At 41.2% G+C, this 27,208-nt stretch overlaps 1 protein-coding gene and 1 pseudogene across 1 annotated transcript in view; one reads left to right on the forward strand and one right to left on the reverse strand.

Annotated features, from left to right (window-relative positions):
- CORIN (corin, serine peptidase) overlaps positions 1-27,208 on the reverse strand; it is a 217,293-nt gene that overhangs the window by 60,411 nt on the left and 129,674 nt on the right. The window contains exons 8-13 of the mRNA XM_033856407.1: positions 25,439-25,549; positions 22,882-22,998; positions 18,202-18,309; positions 9,576-9,807; positions 6,272-6,417; positions 5,386-5,493 (exon numbers count right to left, since the gene is read on the reverse strand). Coding sequence (XP_033712298.1) covers positions 5,386-5,493; positions 6,272-6,417; positions 9,576-9,807; positions 18,202-18,309; positions 22,882-22,998; positions 25,439-25,549 — 822 coding nt within the window. The remainder of the gene's footprint in view (positions 1-5,385; positions 5,494-6,271; positions 6,418-9,575; positions 9,808-18,201; positions 18,310-22,881; positions 22,999-25,438; positions 25,550-27,208) is intronic.
- On the forward strand, positions 2,604-3,038 carry LOC101332025 (large ribosomal subunit protein eL31-like; annotated as a pseudogene).

Below are 27,208 nucleotides of genomic sequence, written 5' to 3' on the forward strand. Positions count from 1 at the left end.
GAGCACTAAACGTCCCTGCTTCCAAGAAACCCCCCTCAGTACTGGGCAAAGCATAATGGTTCGTCAACCCTAAGTGCGCTAAGCGTTCTGCTGGGTTCTTCACGTTCTCTCTCTGTTTCACAAAATCTCTGCGAAGCAGGCTTCCGTCAGAGGCAGATCCCACCTGAACTGGGGCACCTTTTTCTCTATCAAAACAGTTGTCATTATAGGTGAAGAAGGCAAAGCACCTTAAAGCAGATGCTTCTTGAACTCTAAGAAGCTTTCAGTGATGCCAGTACAGAGTAAGTGGGTCCACTCATCAGGGCTGCTAACTCGAGCTACATCAAATAAAGTGTTGTCAGGGTAGAGCTGCTCGTCTTCGGCCAGCAGCTGCCCCAGTGGCTGTGGATGTGACCTCAGAGCAAATCAAGGGAGCTGAGCAGTGAGGTTCAGGCCTGGCAGGTGTGACGGCCCCTCCAGAGCCTGTGACCCTGGGCCATGGAGCCCAGATCTCAAAGAACAGCCGCAGCATCTGTGGTAGCAGCCTGAACAAAGGAGCTGCCTCCCTCCCCGAACTCCGGGCCTAACCGTCAGGGGCAGCAACGACAGCACAAGTCACAGAGCTCCCATCTTTGACCAGAAAGCCCCAGTGGACCTCCCAATTCCTTAGTCACACCCCTTTTCGGGGCATCATCTTCATGTCATCCTCTTCAAGACGTGCTGTCTCAGTACCCTGTGAAGAGGCAGGATGAAGACTTTGAAAGGGCTTTAAATTGCAGGGTGGGAGCCACCCTCAGGGACCGTAATCCTGGAGATGGGGACATCCACCACCAAAACAAGCACTACCTCAAGGACGAGGCTCCACCCGGATGCCCACATTCACTATGGAAATCAGGGACTCTGCCCAGCCTGTGCTTTGGACGTGACATGCCAGTCTGCCCTCCTCTGCCATAAATAAGACCTTGGTCTGTCAGAGCTAATACCAAGCTAGACAGGACTCCTTCCCTCAAGGGACATCCCTGAGGTGACCTGTAAGGGGACTTGCCTCCTGGATTTCCTAGCACTGTGGCAGGTGGGCTCTTGTTTATTGCCCTCTGAGGACTGAGTAAGGCAAGTTATAAGCATTCCAAGCTGTGCGGGATAAAGCGCGCTTCTCTAAATGTTACAGGTGAGAAAACTGAGGCCCAGAGAAGTTAAGTGACTGGCCAAAAGTCACACAGCCTCTAAGTGCTGAGTCTGGATTTAAATCCAAGTCTAGGTCTACAGAGAGCACTCTACCATTCCAGGCTGCCTGCCCAAGACACCAAATGAGATAGCGAAGAGTTAGCCAAGTAGCAAAATATCTAAAGGGAAGGAGAATGTCTCTTCCGTAGCACGAAGGATTAAATGTGATCAAAGATCAATCCTAAAACTCCTTCTGAAAGTACATTTGTGGGTATGCGACATGAGATGAACACAATGACCCTCACTCTGTCTTCTAGTCACAGAGCAGGAAATCAGTCTCTTCCACAAGCAAAGGGACAAAGAGACTGGCTCTCTGGAGTATTTAAAAGAAAAACACAGTAAAGTCCTTCTCTGTGAGAAATACACAAATACTATTAAGGAGTCCAAACAGGGAAAAAAGTCTTTTGGAAAACTTTAAAATCAAGCTGTAAAACCTATGAATATCAGAGCCAGAGGCTTTAAACACAGCCTAAAGGGGTTTTGACTCCAAGAAGAGGTTCATGTTATAAAGAAAGATTTTACTGCATTTTATCTATCACCCCAGAGGAGATCGAAGGTAGATGATGAAATGGTTTTTAATTATTTGAAGATAAACAGAAAGGTCCTTAACGACCCTCCCATTTGTATTGTCTACCTTTCTCTGTATGTTGTATACCCTTTTATGCAGAAGAGTGATCAATTAGTAATTGTGATGTTATATTCATGTAATGAAGGGTTTTATTTCTCCAGTAGATATAAAAAAACTGTTTGAGCTATATTCCCATTTAAGTGACCCACTGAGAAGACTTGCTGCTCCCATCACAGCTCAGGTACCACCTTGTTCCTGCTGGTATAGCTCATCCAATTGTGGACATAGGCCTAGCAAAAGCTAACTTCAGTCTCACAAACTCAGATCTATAGCATGAAGGCAAAGCTCAGAAATATAATCTCATTGTTATTTTCTTTAGCTCGCCTTTCCTTTATGCCCTTCTTGTTCATTTCTCTGCCCAGATCTGCACCTTTTTCTCCATTGATTAGATATCAATGCTTGGTAAATGTCAGATTGAAAATAAGCTTCTTTCATCCAGTTGCTAGATCTACAGCCAGCTTCATCTACATAGTAGATGTTCAATTAATGACAAACTATCACTTTAAGACACGGAAGTGCTTCTGTACTGACGCAGTACTGACTCTGTAAATCACTCCTATCTTTTAGACTTCTCTCCCATGAAGCGATTCTGGAATGATATGTTCATATTTACATAATTCTTCCAAACACTTGCTGAAAACTTTTCTAATAATGACAATACTTCCGACTGTTGTTTACACTAACAATTATACAATCAGTACAACTTCAACAACAAAAATTTACCACAAGAGCAGGAGACACTTCAGAACAACATTACTCCCAGCCCAGCTGGATGGCTCCTGCAAAGAAGGGAAGCGAGAAGAAGAAGGGCTGGCCCGCCATCAATGAGGTGGTGACCAGAGAAAACACTGTCAACATTCACAAGTGAATCCATGCAGTGGGTTTCAAGACGCGCACCCCTAGGGCATTCAAAGAAATCCGGATATTTGCCATGAAGGAGATGAGATTTCCAGATGTATGCATTGACACCAGGCTCAACAGATCTGTCTGGGCCAACGGAATAAGGAATGTCCCATACCATATCCATGTGCAGTTGCCCGGAAAACATAATGAAGTTGAAGATTCACCAAACAAGCTCTATACGTTGGTTACCTATCCACCTCTCGCCACTTTCAAAACTCTGCAGACGTTAATGTGGATAAGAACTAACTGTAGATTGTCCAATAAGGTTATAGAACTGCCAAAAACAAACACTACTTACTGCTAAATGTTTAACGCATGTATTTTAAAAGTGTATTTACAAATGGTGTGCTTTGACCTCCATGTTTTCCTGCTGCAGAAGTGTCAGAGAAACAGCGTAAATTTCCAACACATCAATTATTTTATAATTAAATTAAAGAAGTACTGTTTTGAGGGGAAAACCCAATAATGTTGTTAAAATTTTGGAGGAGCTACAGATGTGTGAAAGTGAATAGTTAATAGTCATAGTATTCAGGAAAGCCCAAGCATTTAAGTGCATTCCACTCCACAATGGACGGAATAAATCAGAAAGACAGGAAGCTTGGAGTGAAACCCAGCTTTGCTGGAGCTGGTGTTTGCATTACCAGATGGTACGCCTATCCACGCCCATGGAAACAGAGGGACAAACTGAGCAAGTAGGCAAAATGGGAATCCGAGGATTTCCCAGTAGTCCTCCATTGGGCCTTCCTCTACTGCGTGACTTCTTCATTTGATTTTAACTGCTGTGTTCTCCCAGAGCATGGGACATGCCCATTCAAACGCGTGCGTGTGGCCCAGTTGCTTTGGAAAACTTAATGAGAATTCTCTCATAGATTAATACTGTTGGGGCAATTAATGTTCCAAATGTATTAATTTATTACTGACTTTTAACTTTCCTTAACCAGAACTCTCAATAACATCGTCAGTCTTTTGAGTGTTTTATAGAGATTAGACAATTTATTCGATAGTTCTCATGAGCCTTTAATTGTGAGATTAAAGTACTGACAAAGACTCATTACTTAACTAGAAACCTGACATTTTAGGATCACTTGTACCCTATAGTGCTTTAAATTTCTTTTTTACAGAATATACTCTAGAACTCAGACCATTTAATCTTCATAAGACTCTTTTTGAGACTAAGTTTTTACATTTCTCAAATATTTATTCCCCTACTGCAAATTTCGGTCTAGCCACCCAAGGAAGTATCATGTAACCTCTTTGGACAATCTAAGATAATCTATTTTAATTTGCATCTCAGAATACCATAACCCATCAAAGCTATAGTGTAGTGAAAAAATCCAATAGATTTTTTTTTTTTGCGGTATGCGGGCCTCTCACCGCTGTGGCCTCTCCCGTTGCGGAGCACAGGCTCCGGATGCGCAGACTCAGCGGCCATGGCTCACGGGCCTAGCCGCTCCGCGGCATGTGGGATCCTCCCGGACCGGGGCAGGAACCCGTGTCCCCTGCATCGGCAGGCGGACTCTCAACCACTGTGCCACCAGGGAAGCCCCCAATAGATTCTTAATAAATCATTTATATAAGGGATATTCAATGAGTTTTGATTTATTTCTTTACATACAGACCACAAACAAAGCAAACAACAGTAGCTTCTCAAAACACTGTATGTTCCTCCCTAACAAAATTACCATCATTCTGACAGTTCTAATTTTCTAGAAGATGCACTTATCCATATTTATAGTAGCTGATAGGATTTCAGTTGATTGCTTGTGACATTTTGTCTGGACCAGAAGGGCAGTGTCTACTATGGAAAACTCATTTTGGGAAGCAAGGCAATATCTCATCCCTCAAAGGCCAAAAGAATAAAATGATTTCAAAAGATGCATTGCCTCATGTGCTTTCAATGGCAAAAAGTGTCAGGTTTTTTAAGCAGAACAAGCTAAATAATCATAACCAAACTATTCTTTGGGGTAGCCCTTCAATCATTTTGCTTTACTCTAAAATATTGCTTAGTAAAGAGCGCTGTCTGTTTTCTATTCCCTGACACACTTTGAGGTTACAAGTACAAAGGTTTGCAGGGAAATAAAATGGGAATTAGCTCCACTTAAATTGCCACTGGCATTTCTGGCCTTTCCATTGGTGATTTTGGAGTTCAAAGGCAGAAATGTCAGGAAGAGTTTTATGCTTTGCTGACAGAGACAAAAATCAGAGAGGGCATGAAGATAAATCCCAATTAAATTTGAATGTTAGAGCCTGCACTCTGTCTTTGTGTGTTTAGATGCCTATTTAAGAATATGGGAATCATAGGCAAGGACACTATTATTCTGACCTTAAAACAGATGACAACTGCTTTAGAATCTCTCAATAAAAATAATCTCTTACATTTGTGAAGAGCTTCTTCTTTTACTAAGAGTTTGCACATATGTCATCAAGGTTACAAACAGAAGTGTAATTTAGGGGCAATCAATGGAATTAACAGGAAAAACACTTATAATTCATGTTTTGCCCTTTGATAATTTAAGAAGTAAATGCCTTAGCATTCAATCCTAGTCACTACTTACAACCGTCAGTAAACAATGGACATTTTTTAACACAATCCCTTTATCCTAACGAGTTATTAGTGTACATTCAAGAAAAGTGCCATCTCACATACGTACCACAGTTTTCTTCATCACTATCATCATCACAGTCAGCCTGGCCATCACATCTTCTGGAAGCCAGAACACACCGTCCTGAGCTGCACTTGAAGTGACTAGGTGAGCATTCTGTTAAAAGCAGTGGGCCACATTACTGTCAATAGACAGAAAACCCAGAACCATCAGCTAATTTATCCATTTACATGTGGGATGTTGTGGAGAAGTTATCACTGGACATAAGGATGGACCTTCACAAAGCTGAAATGGTCAAAGTTTACTTGGCTTTCTTCTGTCTGCCTATCAGCATCTTTTTCCTTCATCCTTGACATCACCTCTTCAGATCAGCTGTTTTGTGTCTCTATGCTTTCCAGCAATGAACTCTCTTTCCGAATGGAGAGCCTAACAATTGCTGGAGCCTGAAATGTCCTATGAAGTCAATGCTTCTAACTACCCAGCTGGCTTTCCTTTAATGTGTCACATTGTTTCCCATCCTAATCTTTCCACCTAGTGGGCAGGTCCTTGATTCCATTTCTCTACTTGATTATCCTACATTGCCAAGGTCTCTGAATGCTTTGCACTTGAAGGAACCAGGGCATGATGTTCACCATTACCTACAGGGGCCCTAGTATAAAAGCAGCATCCCTATATAATGGACTCTGTGAGTTAAGTGTGTTTAAAATAAATACCTAGAGTATTAAAGTCATCTCTGCAATTTACTTTTTAAATGAAGACAATGTCTAACAGATGGGCATCAAATTCTTCAGTGTAATCAAGTTTATAGATTCACCACCTATGCAGCCTTTCTACTGGTAACTAAATACAAACAATAACAACAGAGAAACTTCTAAAAGTAGCTGATGTATTCATCCATGTTAGATACCCCATTGTAATTAATTTAAAAATTAACCTTCCACATCGTCATCAGGCATTAGACAGGTTTGACTGTCTGAATTTTCCTCTGGAAATTGATTGCAATCTGTGTCTTCTGGCCATTGTAGGCCCACAATCCCAAGAACAGACTCACAGCGTTCTTTGGAATGCTCACACAGAGCTCTAAAAGAGCGAGAAAGACAAAATATTACAAGCGGAAACAGCTACACCTGATGTTAGGCCTCTATGTAGGGTTTTAATTCTGTATGGCTATGGGTTGACGTGTATATGTGGTGTGTGTATGCAGTGTGTGTGCGTACCAATGTATATATATGAATGCACGTATACACACTAGACATTTGGGAAACCAAATTGAGTAATATCGCTACAAGGGGGATACGTTCCAGAAACATACTTTCACCAAAAGAAACTCTATTGCAGAAATGGAAATAGAGATGTTCCCAGAACACGGATTCCCTCCTCCAATTTGCCTTTCCCATTTTCTCTTCTTTCTTTCAGGCAGACACACTCCAGTGTCTTTTGTTTTAAGCAGGGAAGCCCCCAAAATCACTTGGACAGTCTGCCACCAAAGGTCATGGAATCTACACAACACCCTCAGCCTCGGCCCCCTGTGGTGCCCTGGGATGGGAGCCATTTCCTGTGCCAACCTGGCTTGCCTAAGGCATTATTACTTCAGCTTACACCAAACCCATCTGTGTTGAGCTCAAGTCGGTAAAAAATGAAGTTTGTTGGTCTTTGTTAAAGAAAAGACATACTAAGCATTGTACTAGGTGCTTTTATGTGTATTATCTCATTTGTACCAGAATATTTTAAAATTGAGGTATCAGCGTGTCTCAAAGAAGATGGCTTTACTTCCTACGGGGAAAGAAAAAAACAGTTTGCCTCAATATATTACCAAGAAATTAGTTACGGATTTTTTTTTTAAGTAGACATAATGAAAGTAAGTTCCTAGGCAAATTTTTTATTTCCCTTTAAATACATTCTCATTTCTTAAAAGTTTCAAACATTAAACCACTAAGTTAATTTCAACAGGTAAGGAATGGTTAGCAATTGAATGGAGACGTTTCAGAAAAGGCTCTGTCTAGATTTAAGTCTGTCTACATTTAAGTTAAGATAGAGCATAACTTGATGCTGGTTTAGCCTAGGAATTGGGGGCAAAGACAAAGCCATGGCATTCCCATATTAGGTTTGCAAAAATGGGAAGCTCAACGGTGTTTAATAACTCTCTGTTGGACTGAATAGTTTTGTTGCAGATTAATATAAAAATGTATATAACTCAATTGCTGCTATTTTAAATTAACCAAACGATACCTAATTTAGATGGAAGTCAGGTAGTGCCTGACTCTACCATTTTTTTTCCCCTATAAAATGGAAATACAATATGTGGCACTACAACTCCCTGGCACACCTGTTCTTATAATAATCTGTGCAGTGCTCAGCCATAGAGACAGCAGTCCTAAAAGGTTATTTTGAGGATGATAACTACACTAAAGTATTCAGCACATTTTAAGAGCTCAAGAATGTTAGATATTTTCCAATTCATAGCTTAAAAACTGAATTTTAAGATCAATAACCAAGCTTGGCAAAAGGAATTATGTGTTACCCCATGAGCGTATCAGTATATTATTCTTGCCATAATCCAAAAATTTTTCTTACAAATATCAGAATGTAAAACTCACTTTGATAGCCACTGGAAATGAAAGATGTACGTGTATGTGTAAACCTAAGAAACAAAACTCAAGTGTCTAGAAGTTCAACACTTTATTCAAAATGTTTATTCTAAACATTTATTCAAAATGTTTATTCTAAACATTTATTCAAAAATGTTTATTGAATAGTATTTCAGGATCAGTCTTATCTTAGGCATTTTAGTATGAAACCTAAGTCCTAAAATTATCAATCATATGTGGATATAAGTTTGTTTCAGAGAACACTGCAATAGGGAAATTCTTATACACATATGAAAAGAAAGTCAAATACAAGAATTTGTTAAGTACTATTGAAAGTAATTATTCACTATCATCAAGCTTGCTTAGGAAAAGTAGAATAAGATTTATAACTTGTTAACATAAAACTGGCAGACGTTTTATTAGTGATACTTTAAAAGGCATTTAATAGAAATGTTCAGAATTATGTTTGCACAGCCAACATTAAATTTTACTCTATTTGTATAATTTGTTTAGTTCCCCCAAATCATTTTTAAATTTTGCTTCCTGTCCCAACTCTATAGATGGCCCTACCTTGTCATCCATTTGATATTTGGCATATAATTTACTGTTTTCCCATCTGTCCACTGTATTGATATTCTTGCTTTTTCTTAAAGCTCTGAGTGACTTCTGATCCCAACATATGGTTTCCATAGTTACCACTCACATTTAGGCAGGCACATCTGTGTATTCACCCCTTGATGGAAACCAGCCCTGAGAAAAGCAGCCCTCACCTCTGTGACAGCCACCTTGTAGGTGCACATTCTCTGGCTATGACCCTGAACACACAGCATAGAAGAGGGACCAAATTGCCACAAAGCAGTTAGTTGCGCTCCTGTCCTAACATCAGAGCTTTGTTTATTCTGGGCTTACAATCAATGGGCACCACTTTACATTTATGTACATTCATCTAATCTCACAACAACCCAACCCAACCACCACCGCTATCCTGATCTTACAGGTAAAGAAACTGAGGCTGGGAGAGACTGAGGAACCTGTCTCAGGCTACAAGCAGCTACAGAAGAGCCAGGATTTGAATCAGGAGGTGGACACCAGAGTAATAATCTTAACCCGTAGGGCATCACTCATATCCTAAGTTCAAGCCACACTCTTGAAATACCGTCCTGTATTTCATCTAACCAGGTAAAAAAATAGCAATGTCCATCCCCCGTCCATCCTGTGAGTTTGGTGTGATGACTCCTTCAGCCCACTCTTTGTGTAATGTCTCCTAACTTTTGATGCTATCAGAAGGCAGCATTTAAAATACATCAACACTGCTAGAGAAACAGGCAGACACACCCCTACTGCTGACTCACATTTTAAAAACCGCTTCCTGATCCAACAAAATGAAACACTTGTGATTTCATTTGATTAAAGTCCATGAATTATTATAAAAGGCAGTTCATATCTCTCTTGTTTGGTATTTTACTGATGAATTCTTACTCAGATATTAATTTTAGAATGCCTACTTCTTTACTTTTTAAATAGGTAATTTGTTAAATACAGGACTTGTTGGCAAAGTATGTACTTTGTCTAAACTCAAACGATGTCTTCATTCCCTTGGTTCTCCTTGAGGGAAAATGAGGATGCCTGGGGGAGACCCCAATGTATTACCTGCAAGGAGGGATACGCTGGCTTGTATTCTTGTCACACTTTGGTACCAAGATGGTGCAAGCAAAGAACATGAGGTATTTGTAACAGTTGGTTTGAACAAGTGCAGGGAAAAGAGAAGACTCCCAGCTGATGGATGCCTCCTTTTGAGTCCTGTGGCCGAGGTAATTTGGATAATTTGTATGGTTGTAGGGCAAATTCATGCAGAGTTCCAACGTAATTGGTTCACACCGACCTAACAAAAAAACACACATACAGATACATATTATATTTTTAAATTTCACCTGGAAAACAATTTCTTTAAAACTTACAAAATTAAAGTCTAGGGCTTCCCTGGTGGCGCAGTGGTGGAGGGTCCGCCTGCCGATGCAGGGGACACGGGTTCGTGCCCCGGTCCGGGAAGATCCCACATGCCGCGGAGCGGCTGGGCCCGTGAGCCATGACCACTGAACCTGCGTGGCCAGAGCCTGTGCTCCACAACAGGAGGGGCCACAGCAGTGAGAGGCCTGCGTACCGCAAAATAAATAAATAGATAGATAGATATATAAATAAATAAATAAATTTTAAAAAGTCTATCGTACCCTCTTTCTTGGAAGCAGCTAAGACTAGATGTAAGTAGTATATGAGATTGCCATCAAAAGGTACATAGTGTGGCCAGAGAAGTGTCTGGACAAACCAAGGTTCACTTCTGTATACGGAGCTGCCAGCACACTGTCCAGAATGCACGTTTTAGAGTCTTTCTCATTTTTTTCCCTCGGCTCCACTTCTCTGATTCCTTTTACTCACTTTAAGTCTTCTGATTTATCCATTACTTCTAAACTAGTGTATTCCCCGCCACCTTCATAGCCATTTAAAAAAATCAATGAATTTGGCTAAATAGGCAATTAGATGACTTTTTTCTCTACGTTTTATTGTTGATCAGTGTATAAGGCTATACAATTTCAGGGCAAGAGGAGGCTGAGATCCGTTAGCCATCCATTGCCAATGAGATAACCCCTAACCCTTTAGCTTGGCATCCCAGCCTATTTCACACTCCAAATCACAGCCTAACTTCCCAGCCTCGTCACCCATGACTATCTCGCCAGCAATATTTCCTGGGCGACACCGGACATTTTAAGAATTGCATGCGTCCTTTGTGGGTCCTGTTAGCTTTTATCCCCTTCTTTCCTTCACACACTTGTAATCACTCCTCAAATGCAATCATGGTTCTAGCTGCCAGGTACATAGGGCAACTGCTGATTGGAATCATCCTTCCCCATCCTCCCCTCTAAGCTAATTTCTCCATGTTCTGCAGCACTCAGCACAAACCCCTCTTCCAGGAAGGCTTTCTGGCCAACCACTCTTCCCCTTCCACTCCTAGTAGGAGTCTCCGCTGAGCTCCAGAGCACCTCCAGGGTGTGCATGCCATGCACTCATTGCCCTCTGCTCTATTCTTTACTTACTTGCCTTCCCCATACGATTTGAGAGTTTTGTGAAATGAGACCTCATCTCTTTTTTTTAATTGAAGTACAGTTGATTTACAATGTTGTGTTAGTTTTTGGTGTACAGCAAAGTGATTCATAAACACACACACGTATATATATAAAATTAATTCTTTTTCAGATTCTTTTCCATTATAGTTTATTACAAGACATTGAATATAGTTCCCTGGAGAACTTATTTCTTGATCTCAAAGTCTGCACCAGGCATAGTGTGAGAATTAAGGAAGGAAAGGAGGGGGGAGGCATCAGAAACTATCCTAGGCACTTTAAAATGTAAAAATAATGCAAAATAGAGTCCCTGGCACTGAAGCACTCCAAGTCTCCAGAGGAAGAAAGACACATGCAGGTAGCTGCGGTATAACATGAACAGGCTAGGCTAGTGGGACTGAACAAAATGCTAGAGCCCGGAGAGACAGGGTGGATAGGAGCAGTTTGGGAAGCCTTCCCAGGATAAGCGGGGTTTGGGCAGGTTTGGTGGAATGCGGTGGAAAGGCTCTCTGTCCCCTCTCTGTCTGAGGTGGACGTGTTTCATTCCCAGAGGAGAGAGGAAATCAAGGGAGTGTCTTGGTAGAATCAGGTCAGGTCCACCAGAGATTTCATGCCTTATTAAGAGTAATTATTCAAATTAAATTTAATTATTTGACTAGGAAATGGTATGCAGGCAAACAGATTAGCAATAAGGACTGCAGTGAAATATTAAAACAGCTCTGGGACTATTTCGTAATGTAAAGAGTCTGAGGGCTTTGCAGAGATTATGCTGATAAGGAGCCTGATACTGGCCAGACTGAAAACTCTCACGGACCAAGTATGTAAGACTCTCAGTTTATTGAGGAAGAAGTAACACTCTAAAGCTGGCATAATCCTGAGGACGCCTACAGGGTGGAGAAAAGAAAAAGAGACGGAGGAGGTATGGGGTTGGTTCAACTTACCACTTTGATTTGTGAGAGAGGAGAAACACTGAAATGTTTTGAGTTCAGATTATACACAAAAACTGCATATTCCTTATAACAATGAAAACAATACAAAGACACATATAGGAAAAGCTCTTCATCTCCCCACCTCCCTCTCTCTTAACTTCCCTCAATGCCAAAAGATGGGTTTCCTCTTCAGCTTGCTTTTGTTGCTTGATTACCTGTCACGACCATCTTACAAATCAGTAGAGGCAGCTCACACTCTATATTTTTCTTAATTTCTTTAATATACTTAAAATTTTACAAAAATGGGATCATTCACACATATTTTGATGCAGTCTTTTTTTTCCTGTAGATGTCTTTTCTTTCTCTCTTCTTCCTCAACTATCCTATCAAGTTTTAACTTTTTATCAGTTTGTTTCCTTGAGATGATTAATAGGCATATCACATGCATAACTTTTCTCTCTTTTGATATGTGGGATGTATCGATTTTGATTTAGGATAAGATATAGGCTTTAAGTGTCTCAGAGTCAAGGGAGATGAAAGGATTAAGTTACGATCATATATTATTCTGAGACCTTTACTGAATGCGGTGAGGTTGTTTTGTTTCCTTCATAAAGGTGTTCTTCACAAAGTGCTAAGCAAGAGAAACTCTCAAGTATCTGGCAACCTCAAATCCTGTGGTTTATGGTATCAATAAACTTTTATATCTTAAGCAGTAGACTCACTGACAAGCCTGACTGACATTAGCCACTAGAGGGCGATCACGTCACAAACATGTGAGGACGTTTAGCTGTTGCAGGGCTGTATAATTCAGTGTGAGCTTGAGGCAGTGCCTGGCATGGCATTCTGAGGACAGATGAGGTTTAATAAATATCTGTAGAAAAAAAGATCCTGATGGAGTCTCAATGATAGCCCACCTTTCAAAGTCTGAAACAATATTTGATAAATTCAACCTAAAGAAAGGACTGTTAACTAAACGATGTTACATCTTCATCATGATGCAATACCTGAAGCCAATGGAAATCATGTATTAGATTGATGGTCGTTTACATGAGAACATGTCATTTCCAACATCCATTGGCATATATATCTGAGATTCATCTTTGCGTCAAAACTTTAAAGCTCTCTTTATTATTATTTAGTTTTTAGAATTTGAAGAGCTATTATAAGGTCAACACCCTTATACCTACTACCCAGGTCAAGCAATTGAACTCTGCCAGACATCCCACGTACCCTTCCATATCCCCTGTCTTATGTCGACCTTCTCCTTCCCCGACAAAGTAAATGCTGAGTTTCAGAGTCATCACTTCCTTGCTCTTTTTCATAGCTTTATTACATAAGTGTGCACCACATCCTACACACTACAGTTTGGCTATCCATTTTTGAAAACCAAATTGAAGTCTCTTATACTCTCTATGTTCCCCCTCCCCTCCATCTCTTTATTTTTCTTTAATGTTTAACTATTGAAGAATCCGGGGACTTGACCTGTAGAGTATGCCAGAGTTTGGATTTTGCTAATTGCACACTCGTGGGGAGGCTAAACATGTTCCCCTGTCCCCCTTGTCTCCTGAACACTGGCAGCTGAAGCCAGGGGGCTGATTAGGCTTCATCCCTTTGGCAAGACTAGGTGCTGCGGTGTTCTTTCATCAGAAGACACATCCGTCTGATTTCTTTTTGTGACTTCTACAGCTCTATGTCCATGCGCAGTGCCTTGCCCTGTTAATTCACCTGGTTACCAAATGGTAATATTCGAATTCAATCATTTATCTTCCACTTACTAGCTGGGAATGCTTTTAGAAAGAGGTTGTTCCTCTCATCTACTATTTGATCCTGAGAACTGAAGTCCTTAATCATTACAGCATATGGCTTTTTGACTACACCCCTATACTATCTGTTCCTTCCACCTAGAGATTGCAAGGAGAGGGCAGGAAACTGACAGACCACTGGGAAATTATTTGAAGAACAAAGCTGTTCATTTCTTCCTGGATATAACTTTTCAGTGGGGGGGAATCATACTGCCATCTTCCCACTCATATACACGACTTTGGTTTTCCTTTTCTGTTCTTCAAATACACTCAGACAGTTTCCCTAGCGTCTCACTGTCTCATCAGCTTCCTCTTTCATCACAGGTGTTCTTGCCAGGTTCCCTCCATATATATTCAGCAAACATTTGAACACCCCCTCTTCTGAGTGTCACGCCCTGGGCTAGTCACTCGTCCCCATTCCTTCTCTGTTATTAAAAATACGTGTTGGAAGAAAAATGTACACAAGTAAACATGTAGAACTAAAGGTTGATGGAACACTATGGGAAACCTGGGAGGGTCCCTGAGGCATGACAGTCACACCAGGCTTCATACAGCCATGGCGATCGTGGGCGCAGGGAGGTGGGGAGAGACACATGCCCAGGAGCTGCTCTCTCCGCCAGGTTCCCCCAGATGTCTGGATTGCACTCTACAAGGTACAGGTGATGGATTAGTCCCTCCACACCAGACTGATGGGAAATAACATTCCTGATCCTACCCGCCAAGGCAAGGACATGTCCGTATTTTGCCTCCCAGCAGGGTGCAAACATGTTAAAGATTCTGGGCTGGAGTGGATGTGGTGATACTGTGATACTTTTAAACCTCTCCATACACAATATCATCTGAGATGTGTTCTTTAGGCTTTTTTTAATTGTAGGCACTTCTGCTAATCTGAGATAAACCATGGATCTTATCCACTGAAAAATACGAAAACCAGGGCTTCCCTGGTGGCGCAGTGGTTGAGAGTCCTCCTGCCGATGCAGGGGACACGGGTTCGTGCCCCGCTCCGGGAAGATCCCACATGCCGCGGAGCGGCTGGGCCTGTGAGCCATGGCCGCTGAGCCTGCACGTCCAGAACCTGTGCTCCGCAACGGGAGAGGCCACAACAGTGAGAGGCCCGCGTACCGCAAAAAAAAAAAAAAGAAAGAAAAGAAAACCACGAAGACTTTTTTTCACACCCAATTGCAGGATGTCACTAATCCCAGCAGCCTCGTCAGGACACAAAGCAATAATTCTCAACTTTTGCTGCACACTGGGGTCACCTGGGGAATTTAAAAAATACTGATGCCGGGGTCCCATCCAGTATATCTTCAGGGACCATTGGAACGTTATTATAATATTTTATGGGGTGGCAAGAACCATTATCTTTAAGGACTAGCCTCCCAGCAACTCCAGTGAGAGGCTGACTCCACCGGAAAGAATGTCCACGTTCTCCAAACTCATATTCCCCACTGGCAGGGAGCCAGAGAAAGAGAGCGCTGCTCAGTCGTGCTCCAGAATCTAAATAACAGTAGTCTCTGACAGTGTCCAAGATCTTTAACCAATTAATCACATTTTCAAGTGCATGAAGAGTTTTCTGAGAGGAGATGATACTCGTCCATATTTACAGAGAACCAAGTAGACACGCACCATCCTGAAGCTCTTTGAAAAATAAGGAATAACATCTTTACTCTCAGCTGGAAGTTAGGCATATACACTGCTTATGTGCCTAGCAGAGACAGCAGCTCCTGGGCATGGGTCTCTCCTCGCGCCCATGATCGCCATGGCTGTATGAAGCCGGGTATGACTGTCATGCCTCAGGGACCCCCCCCAAGTTTCCCACAGTACTCCATCAACCTTTAGTTCTAAATGTTCACTCACGTACTTTTTTCTCTAACACTTATTTTTAATAACACAGAAGGAATGGAGACCAAGGACAAGCCCAATGCCTGGTACTCGGAAGAGGGGGTGTTCCAATGTTTGCTGAATATATATGGAGAGAACGTGGCAAGAACATCTGTGATGAAAGAGGAAGCTGATGAGATGGTGAGATGCTAGGGAAATGGTTTGAGTGTATTTGAAGAACATAAAAAGAAAACCAGGGCTTCCCTGGTGGCGCAGTGGTTGAGAATCCGCCTGCTGATATAGGGGACACGAGTTCGTGCCCTGGTCCGGGAAGATCCCACATGCCGCGGAGCCTGTGCTCCGCAATGGGAGAGGCCACAACAGTGAGAGGCCCGCATACCGCAAAAAAAAAAGAAAAAAAAAAAAGAAGAAAACCAAAGTTGTATATATGAATGGGAAGGTGGCCATATGATCCCACTGTTGAAAAGTTAGCTCCAGGAAGGCTGGAATCATGTTTCCCTTCATTGCCATCAAAGTGCCCAGTGCCCATCCCAGTGCCTGGGACATCACAGACACTAGAAATACTGGTTGAATATACATGATAAATGGAGTATTTCCTGCCATATCAATAAACGAAGGATGTCACAGTCACCAATGATTGTAGCCCTCCAACGTGAGCTGATGAGCCCTGAGGAAACTCAGGGCTGAAAAGAATACCTGCCATCTAGCAGCCATCAGACTGCAGCCACTCCCTGCGGTGAGCCCTGAGGAAACTCAGGATGTGAAAACCCTGGATACTGGCCTGGAGAGCTGAGGTGCGTATCCAAGGAATTATTTCAGGCAGTCAAGACTCTTGCATCTTCCCATACATAGAAAAGCGCTAAATTCCTTAACTTGAGATATCTGGTATTCTTTGATTAATAATAATCTTTTGACATTCCTGACTACCTGTTTTTTCAGAGTTATCTGAAATGCTGTCTCCCGGCCTGCAGTCCTCATTTTGCCCAATAAAACTTAACTCGCAACTCTCACGTTGTGCTTTTTTTTTAAGTCAACATACATACCAGCTGAGTTATCTAGTGCCCTTCCTACAAGTTCCTTTTTTTTTGGACCGGTGATAACTTATTTTTATTTTTAATCTTGAAATATTTCAAGTATAGAGAAAATAGGATAACATATACTTGGGTTACTCCCTGCTTAAATTTGACACAGGCTAACATTGCTCTCTCACCTTTTTTGAATCTAACAGTAAGTACCATTCCATGTCAGACAACCCCGAAAACTTTAATAAAATACATGTGTCTGAGACAATACTGCCACTGTCCAAAATGCTACAGCCCAAGTTCAAGTGGAAGTAAAAAAAATGATTCTGAAAGAGTTCCAGGGCAGACTGGGAGATGAGCAACGTCAAGTCATATGTATATACATATATACACATACATAGACATATATTTAATCATTTTAGAGTGAATAAAATGGTAGTGTGTCTTAGTGGTCAGACTGATATCTATCTGCACTGTTCTCTCCTATGGGAAATAGAGGAGGGCTGGGTATTGTGCTTTCAGCCAAAAAGTTATCAAGTGCTTGTGAAATTAAACAAAAAATCTTGTTAGTCTGGGTTATTAATTGGCTGTGGCCCTCACACTCCTATCCAGCCCACTGTTTTCACCCCTTGATATCCCCTAAGGGGTACAGGCTACCTGCCACCCATAAGCTCTACATTGACCCAGAAAGGTCACAGAGTAGAATTAGGATCTGAAAACTTCAGCAAATCCAGGGACCCAAACCCTTCAGCCTTTCAACCTCCCGGCCTCCAGGGGCCTTCACGGCTGGGATCTGTGCTAAGAAGTCATACCTTCTTGTCAACTGAAAGCTGACAGACCTGCTTCTAAATCTCAAGCCCAAGCTGACAGGGAAGCCAAAAATTAATTCTAAAAAGTGAAAGAAGTGAGTAGAATGTGAAAGCAGAGCCCAGAAGTAAGCAAGCCATTACTAGAAATCAGTCTTTGGGGGCTTTCCAATTCATCTAAAATTTCCTGAGAGACTCTTCCTGCTACCCCTGCCCATTCAATCTTCCCCTAATCATTCCTCCTCCTGAAGCCAGTTTGGATACAGCCACCTGTCTACACCGTTTGTAGCGAGGTCATTACAGGTCAGCAAAGTTCCTGGAAGGGTGAGAATACATTTTATAACAAGAACAGACCGCCAAAGTTTTATGTGGCTATTTAAATGAACTTCATATTTACTTCTTGGATAAAGTTTCCATTTTTGAAGCTGGGCTTTAAAAAGGAAGAAAGATAGCATTTTCCTGCAGATGCAGCCAAGAAAATAATATATAGGAGCTGACGCTGAGTGGAAAGTCACGGCAATGACATTAAGCAATGGATTTATAGCCCATTCATGATGACACATTTGTTTATGATTTAAGTTAATTAAGACCATTTTGCTTCTTTTCTGCTACCACATGCAACCTTTAAAAAAAAGAGAGATATATATACATATTTTGGAGGGATTCCACACTTGAGCATTTTAATGTCAATGCAAAAGGATAAAACTGAATACATAGCCTGACGCGGTGATTGAATTTGTCAGCAGCAACTGTACTTACTACAATTATTCAGACTGTTGCTGGGATCACAAAGAGAGCTACCACCACATGAATCAAGGCAGGAACTGTAGAGGCATCTTTGATCTCCTTCTTGACACGGAGTCTGACCTACAGGCGGGGTGAAAGCACATTTACTTTCATCAGCAACTATAAATTCCACGCACTAGGATCTGAAGGATCCAGAACCAAGGAAGGACACAACTTTAATTTCCTTCCAACTTCTCCAAAAATTTTGAACACATGTTGAGATTCTGTAGGAATAAAGAAGTAAGAGGCAACCCATCCTTCAAAAATCATCTGTTGCTGCTTTTAATGGAAAAGAGAGCATCTTATATTTACATGGGTGCATGGAGTTGATGACAAAATAAAATTCAAGTGATTTGAGGGAAGGGCCAATATTTTTAAGACTCATTTGATCCCAACTCTAGTCTTTCCTCTAAGGAAAATGCTTTCCTTAATAATAAATAAGGCATCAACATCAATACAATAAGGATACTTTATCATGGCATAAGTCTTAAGCAGCTGTTATCCATATTTTCTGTGTCCTTGGAAAGTAGCACTGGCCTAGCTGCAATGATCTGAGAATTGGGTTTCTTATTTCCAAATGGATGACAACAGTAACATCAACCTAATGGCTTTTCCTTAAGGTATGTGGAGAGGAAACTGCTTTTCCCATTGATTTCCTGGTCATTTGTAGATTAAATGGATAAGATAATAAATTACTGCCTGTTCTCTTTCTAGCTCGCCCCCATTATAGTCAATTACTCAGACACGTCATGTGGAACCTAGAAAATCTTGCAAGGTAGTTTTAAATATAAATAACAGTATGGGTATACATATAACCATTCTTATCTGTAATTCTAAGACAATATTTATTATACTGGACTTTCTTATCTATAATTCTAAGACTTATAAGACTTATCTATAATCTTATCTATAATTCTAAATATAATATTTATTATTCTGGACTCTTTCTCCCTTCCAGTACCATTAATGAACAACACTATATATCACAGCCTTGCATAAAATAGATATCACTCCTTTTCTTTTTTTAATGTTAGCAGGTCAAACTTTTTTTTGCAAGGTAAGCCAGGATAAGTTCCATGAATTTAGTCTCTTGAAGAAATTTTATTAAGACAGCATGCATTCATTATTTCAGCCGGTATTAAGCGCCCACTATGTGACAACTTATGTGACCAGCTCAGCACTGAGCATTAAAAGACAGAAAACCCTGATAATTTCTACCCTAATTAGGGATATCATCATGAACGGAATCTTACGATGCCATGTGATCATTGCTCCACTGAAGGTCCATGCAAAAAGCAGTAAACGCAAATTACAACAGTAAGAGTAAAGCTTCTCAAAGGAGTTTTTCAGGCAGTTGGGGTAAGGTGGGGTAAGAGGGAAGGATGGGTTTCCCAAGCAGACAGCAGGATATGCAAAGGCCTGGAGTAAAAAGTACACAGGCTGGAGTCACTGGAGGTTAAGGGAGACTAAACAGGAAGGTTGAGAGCAAGGCTGAGGGTTGTAATGGCCTAAATCTTGAATAGGGTCCCGAGTCCTGGCAGAAGCAGTCCCAGACCCCCTCCCAGCCTGTTTGAGCAGAACCAGCCTTCGATCACTGCTGATGCTTGTAACTCGCTCCCCTTCACTCTCAGCTCGCTGAACGCAGTGGCCTTCTCCCACTACTCTAAACTACCTTGCTCCTTCCTGCCACCTCCGTGCCTTTGGCCAAGCGGTTCCCTGTGTCTAAAATTCTTTCTCCAGCCCCACTCTCCTTTGTTAATTCCATTCATTCTTCAGACTGTGGCTCCTACAGCCATCTCAGGGAAGCTTCCCAGAGACCCTTCACCAGGACATGCATCCAATACGTGGCATCCTAGCACCTTGAATTTCCCTCCTGGCCTATGTCACTCCCCAGTTAGACAAGGACCAGCACAATTATTTGTATCGGCTTATCTCCCCCAGGAGCCTGCCAGCCGCATCAGCAGTTTTGCTTGCCACTAAATTCCCAGCACCACGATATACTTTTATTATATTGAATTCATTAGAGCGGATAAAGATGCTACAATTTTACTTTGTGATCCATTTTATCATGGGACTTTCTAACATCTCACACATGTAAGGAAGTATTTTCAAATCCTGCCACTGCATAGTAAAAAAAAAAATCCAAAATTATTTCAAACAGCATTGAATTATGTAGAGAGAAAGAACTATTTGATCAAAAGGGAGTTGCTTGGCTGACATGCACACAATAACTCATGGCTAGAAAGGGAATTCCTTCTGAATTTTAAAACTGGTAAAATGGGGCTTCCCTGGTGGTGCAGTGGTTGAGAGTCTGCCTGCCGATGCAGGGGACACGGGTTTGTGCCCCCGTCCGGGAGGATCCCACATACCACGGAGCGACTGGGCCCGTGAGCCATGGCCGCTGAGCCTGCGCGTCCGGAGCCGGTGCTCCGCAATGGGAGAGGCCACAGCAGTGAGAGGCCCGCGTACCGCAAAAAAAAAAAACAACTGGTAAAATGAAGCACTCGTTATCTAGTTTTCTATGGACTAAATCTGTGAATAAAAGCCTCTCCCTTTAGGTCTGAAATGCGTTTTCATTAAAGCCATCCTAATGGTCAATATTCACTATGAAAAAGCTAATTTAGTTATCGGTGACCAATCTCATTAGCTGATTTGGAATATACACAGCCTAAGACTTGCTTTCACATAGCAGCTATGTGATAAGAACTTACATTTATTGAGTCCTCACCACGTGCCATCTCTATGAAGTAGTTATCATTATTCTGAGATTACAGACACAGAAACTGAAATGTAACAGGGCTAAGTTACTGGACTAAAGTCAACCAGGGAGTGGGTGGCAGAGCTGGGGTTTGAACCCAGGCAGCTGGGCGGCAACATCCACATTCTTAACAACTAGGCTATGTTGGGAAGAGGTAAGGTCACTTATAAGCAAATGTAGTGATTTTTAAGTCAAAGGATATTACCAACCCTGTACTGAGAGATGCTTCTACACAATCTGGGACTTAAAACAATCAGTATAGAGCTTTCTTTTCTGGCAGAAATAGACACACTTAAAAAAACCAACTTATCTGATTTACTTTTTCTTTGGAGGTTTCACAGATAATATCAGACTCCTTTTAAACTGTATTTAAGTATATTGCTTGGAAGGAAAACATAAACAAGACGAAAAGACAACCCTCAGAATGGGAGAAAATATTTGCAAATGAAGCAACTGACAAAGGATTAACCTCAAAAATTTACAAGCAGCTCAATATCAAAAAAAAAACCCAATCCAAAAATGGGCAGAAGATGTAAATAGACATTTCTCCAAAGAAGACATGCAGATTGCCAACAAACACATGAAAGGATGCTCAACATCACTAATCATTAGAGAAATGCAAATCAAAACTACAATGAGATATCATCTCACACCAGTCAGAATGGCCATCATCAAAAAATCTACAAACAATAAACGCTGGAGAGGGTGTGGAGAAAAGGGAACCCTCTTGCACTGTTGGTGGAACTGTAAGTTGATACAGCCACTATGGAGAACAGTATGGAGGTTCCTTAAAAAACTAAAAATAGAACTACCATATGACCCAGCAAATCCCACTACTGGGCATATACCCTGAGAAAACCATAATTCAAAAAGAGTCATCTACCACAATGTTCATTGCAGCACTATTTACAATAGCCAGGACATAGAGGCAACCTAAGTGTCCATGGACAGATGAATGGATAAAGAAGATGTGGCACATATACACAATGGAATATTACTCAGCCATAAAAAGGAATGAAATTGAGTTATTTGTAGTGAGGTGGATGGACCTAGAGACTGTCATACAGAGTGAAGTAAGTCAGAGAAAAACAAATACCGTATGGTAACACATATATATGGAATTAAAAAAAAATAGTTCTGAAGAACCTAGGGTCAGGACAGGAATAAAGACGCAGATGTAGAGAAAGGACCTGAGGCCACGGGGAGGGGGAAGGGTAAGCTGGGACAAAGTGAGAGAGTAGCGTGGACATATATACACTATCATATGTAAAAATAGATAGCTAGTGGGAAGCAGCCACATAGCATGGGGAGATCAGCTCGGTGCTTTGTGACCACGTAGAGGGGTGGGATAGGGAGGGTGGGAGGGAGACGCAAGAGGGAGGGCATATGGGGATATATGTATATGTATAGCTGATTCACTTTGTTATAAAGCAGAAACTAACACACCATTGTAAAGTAATTATACCCCAGTTAAGATGTGAGGCATTAAACTGCTTCTCTGCACATGGTTATTTTAGGAAGCTGTTACATTTAATTTCAGAAGCCAGTTATTTCTAATTGAAATCTAATTGAATTGAATACTATACGCTACACTTTCCTCTTTATCGTGGTGTTTCCCCATAAAACACGTAACTGAATCTGCCCATGCTGTTTAAGTGTTTAACCTCTACTCTTCACCCTTAGGGATGATTTTTCAGTGTAAGTTGCATGAGAGTTACATTTACCATAAGCAAGGGTTTCTGGCTGACCAGAGCTGTGAGGACCAGTGCATTAGGCAATCTGGCATTATTTATATGGGGATCCTTTAAGCTGTAGGTAACTTCCAACTTTTTGCTGTGCTCCCAAGGAAAGGCCCACCGGTCAGGACTGTTTCCGGGGCTGGAGCACACACTTACCATTGGTGCAACTCTCCTCATCACTTCCGTCCTTACAGTCCTCGTCTCCATCACACTGGAAAGTGCTGGGGATACACTGGCCACTTCTGCATTCCACCAGACCCTGGCTGTGACATGCTAGGAAATGCCAAAATAACATGCATTTTAATTATCGCTACTTCTTTCAGTCTACAGATCACATCAATGATTTCCATTTATCTGGCATCACCAAGAATGAGGTGTTCTAAATTTCTGAATGTTCTGCATAAATGAATGAATATATCATTCATTTTGTTCATTCCAAGTATTTTTGGAATGGAAAGTTCCCTTTCAGGAATTTCTCTTCTCTTATTAAATAGCACTCACTAAAAATTTTTTCTTGATCATTACATGGTGAAAAACAGTATTAATGATGGTAGTAGTTATACTACTAATATAAAAGCTACAATTTATTAAAGCCTTACTATATGGCAATAACTGTGCTAGGAGTATTAGGTGTCTAATCTCAAATCCTCAGAACAAATTTGCAAATGGATATTATCGACCTTGTTTAGAAGAAGGAAACTGAAGCTTAGAGAGTTTAGTGTTTGCCTCAAAGTCTCAAGGCTGTTAAAAGGTACGGCCAGAATGTGAAGGCAAGCTTTTCTAACCCAAGCCCCAGCATTTCACTCTGCACCAACCTGACCTAATGCACTAATGAAGTGGTATATATGAAAGACTTGCATAGTACCTACCCCACAATAAACACTTTATTTCAAAACTTGCTTACGACGTCTGACATTTAAAAGGGATGGTCTAGTGGCCATTAACCTTCCAATTTCTGAAGGTTGTCTTAATTTTATCCCTATTGTCTTTTAGAGCGTTAGAAACCCATGTATCATATGACCTCGGCCTTCACCAACTTATGGTCTACATACACACATACACACACACACACATACATAAATACACACATGAGCACCAAGTCCTTGCTTTTCCAAGATCCACCAAAATACAGTCCACTCTGTTCCACTATGTCCACTAAGCAAGGACTCAGGTACTATTCCAGTGCAAACAAGTTCAGGAAAGGAGAAAGCTGGGCATTGCATTTCCTAATTAATTGATGTGATTTTTCTTATGTCAAAATAAAAACCATGCAACCCACATTTGTAATTTTGTCTCAAATTATAGGCAAATTAAATAGTCAATCTCATAGGTATCAGCTGTTCCTGCTTTTATTAGACCGCAAAAGATGGAATAAAGAGTTTAATTAGTTTGAACATGCATAAAGTGTACCATATTAATTCTTTCAGATCAATATTACTCTCTTTTAACAAATAGCTGCTGCTGTTCAATCATTTTTTTATCCCCTACTGAGTATACTGTAGTTTCTAGGGAATAAAATGTGATCAGCCATTTTTGATTTTCTTAGGCAGGTAGTGTAATAGCTACCTGAAGACTTTTTTTGTTTAATTGAAGGATAGTTGATTTACAATATCGTGTTAGTTTCAGGTGTACAGCACAGTGATTCAGTTATATATATATATATATATATATATATATATATATATATATATATATATATATATATATGTATCCATTCCTTTTCAGATTCTTTTCCCTTATAGATTAGTACAAAATATTGAGTATAGTTCCCTGTGCTATAAGTAGGACATTGTTGGTTATCTATTTTATACGTAGCTGTGTGTATATGTTAATCCCAACCTCCTAATTTATCCCTCGCCCACCCCCTTTTCCCCTTTGGTAATCGTAAGTTTGTTTCCTATGTCTGTGAGTCTGTTTCGTATATTAGTTCATTTGTATCATTTTTTTAGATTCCACATATGATATATGATATTTGCCTTTCTCTGTCTAGCTTACTTCACTTAGTATGATCATCTCTAGGTCCATCCATGTTGCTGCAAATGGCATTATTTTATTCTTTTTTATGGCTGAGCAATATTCCATTGTATATATGTGCCACATCTTCTTTATCCATTCATCTGTCGAGGGACATTAAGGTTGCTGCCATGTCCTGGCTATTGTAAACAGTGCTGCAATGAACATTGGGGTGCATGTGTCTTTTTGAGTTAGAGTTTTCTCCGGATATACTCACCCAGAAATAAGACAGGCTCTAAAGTTACAATATTATTGCACACTCTGTGTAACTCTATGAACACTGAAGGCTCTCTTATCTCTGCCACTTCTCCCCCGGTTCTCCCACACGTGGTACCTGAGAGCACCTCTGGAGGCTCCCACTTAACTGCTCATATATTGTTTGCAGAAGAAAAATGCCCCAGTCTCTGGGAAGAACATTCCCTTTGACAAAGTCGCAGACCCAGAAAGGATGTTTGTGGACAATGAGAAAGAAAACTGCCACCCGCTTGGCCAGAGCAGCCGAATCAGGCTTGGAGTTTTGGAGAGAGAGAGGCGGAAGTCAGTTACACTATGCTGTTATTGTCATCACACCACTCAATTATTATCTGTATAGGTTAGGACCAAAGGGTAAGAATCTGTTTAGATAGTGAACCTTGAGTGTATTTGACTAAACAGGCAGAAGTAGAAAAATAAGCAAAATGAAAGCCCTCAGGGCACTCACAGCAATTGACCTCGTCAGACTTATCCCCACAGTCATGGTCACCGTCACACACCCACTCTATGTCAATGCAGCGTCCATCTCCACAGCGATGCTCCTCTGTGGGGTTGCAGTCTGGAGGAAAGAAAAACTCAGGAGGATGGAGAGAACCAGCATGACAAACACTTAGAACTGTGTGGCTTGTTCCAGTAGAACAAGTTCCAGTAGAAGAGAGTCTGTTCCAATTATTCCAATACCGTCAATAACCTTTCTACTCTGGGTCTGGCACCTCCCGGGCAACCATGTGGCCCCCCGGCCACCATCACTATGGGGTAAGACCTGACTGCTTTTCAGATGAATAACAAGCTCCCAGCTTTTCTAGGACCCATAGCTTGTTCTGGGTTTTGTTGTGTTTAGTCACTGTTTTCTTTCCTTATGAAAATTTTGTGATTTGGCTCAAATAAACAGAACTGTGATTTGGGTTTCACAATGCAGATAGCTGATCTGATGATTCATGACAACTCTGCCATGTTTCTAAGAATTGCAACTTACCTCTCTGTGGTAAACTGCGGAGGCAGGTATCTCCTCCTGTCATCTTGCCTGATGCTAAGCTAAGGTTTTCTATTGAACTGTCTAAATATATAACTCATACTTGAAAGAACTGCTGGGTAAGAAATGCAAAATATTTGGGTTTTTTTAATGATTCTTTTTATCCTGGATTTAACCCCTGTCCCAAATTATATATTCCTGGGGGAAAAGGAGAACTAAGTGGTGTTTCCTCTCACAGAGGGCAGAACCTATAGGATTCTTTGATATGAGACATGGAATAACCTTAATATAAACAACCCTTTAAAAGATGTATGTAGATTCGTGAATAGCAGATTCCATAATGAGGAACTATCATGGATTTCCATTAACAGCACCACTGTCTTTAACACACCTGTGGAGGGACCATGGGTCTTGAAGGAAGGATATAGGGGAGCAATTAAGTGAAGAAGATGGACGAAATGGTGCAGAGTAAAGAAGAAAGACACAATGGCTGGGATGCACGGGTGGGAACCAGAGGAGCCAGCACATGCTCAGCCTGCTAAAGATGGGCAGCCGGGACAGAGAATGGTCTAAGAGGACCTCGTGATTATTACCATTAGATAGAAACAAAGTCATCCTAAGAGCACAAACCTCATGATATCCTACTACCTTCAGAGGAACCAGGTTGAGTTGGTAAGACCACTGTCTTTCACACGCCAACTATACACGGGTCCTCTCCACTGACCTATTGAACTACCAAGCTACACTCAATTCCCCCCTCCCTCATTTTTACTCTCTTTTCTCCAGTTATCTTATTGGTAAAAGGAGGAGTTGGAGTAGATAATCTCTAAGGCCCCAAACTATACATTTTATGATGTATACAATTACAACGGCGTCTCATTCTTTGTGTCCCAAGACTACTCGATCCCAGAAGACAATCCATATCTATCTAGTGACCCGTGGGATGTTTTGCGCATACATACATTTTCCAACGTTCTTATGGATGCAGTGAGAGGCAGCTACACAGGTGCTTCTAGAAACTACTGAGTTTCCCAGCATGGGGCCATTTGGGACATTCACCACTCCTCCGAGGCGTTCCCCTGACCCACTCCTGATTCTCCCCCAGCATTTCTTTTGATGTTCTCTAATGCTGAATAATCATTTCACATCATTTTCCCAGTGTCCTGCCTCATCTCACCTTGCCCTTCTGCTCCTATTAGAAAGTTCTTCTGTCACTCAATAATATACTACCTAAAAAAAAATTCA

This window comes from Tursiops truncatus, chromosome 5 (genome assembly GCF_011762595.2).
Source record: "Tursiops truncatus isolate mTurTru1 chromosome 5, mTurTru1.mat.Y, whole genome shotgun sequence".
In the NCBI taxonomy this organism is placed as follows: domain Eukaryota; kingdom Metazoa; phylum Chordata; class Mammalia; order Artiodactyla; family Delphinidae; genus Tursiops; species Tursiops truncatus.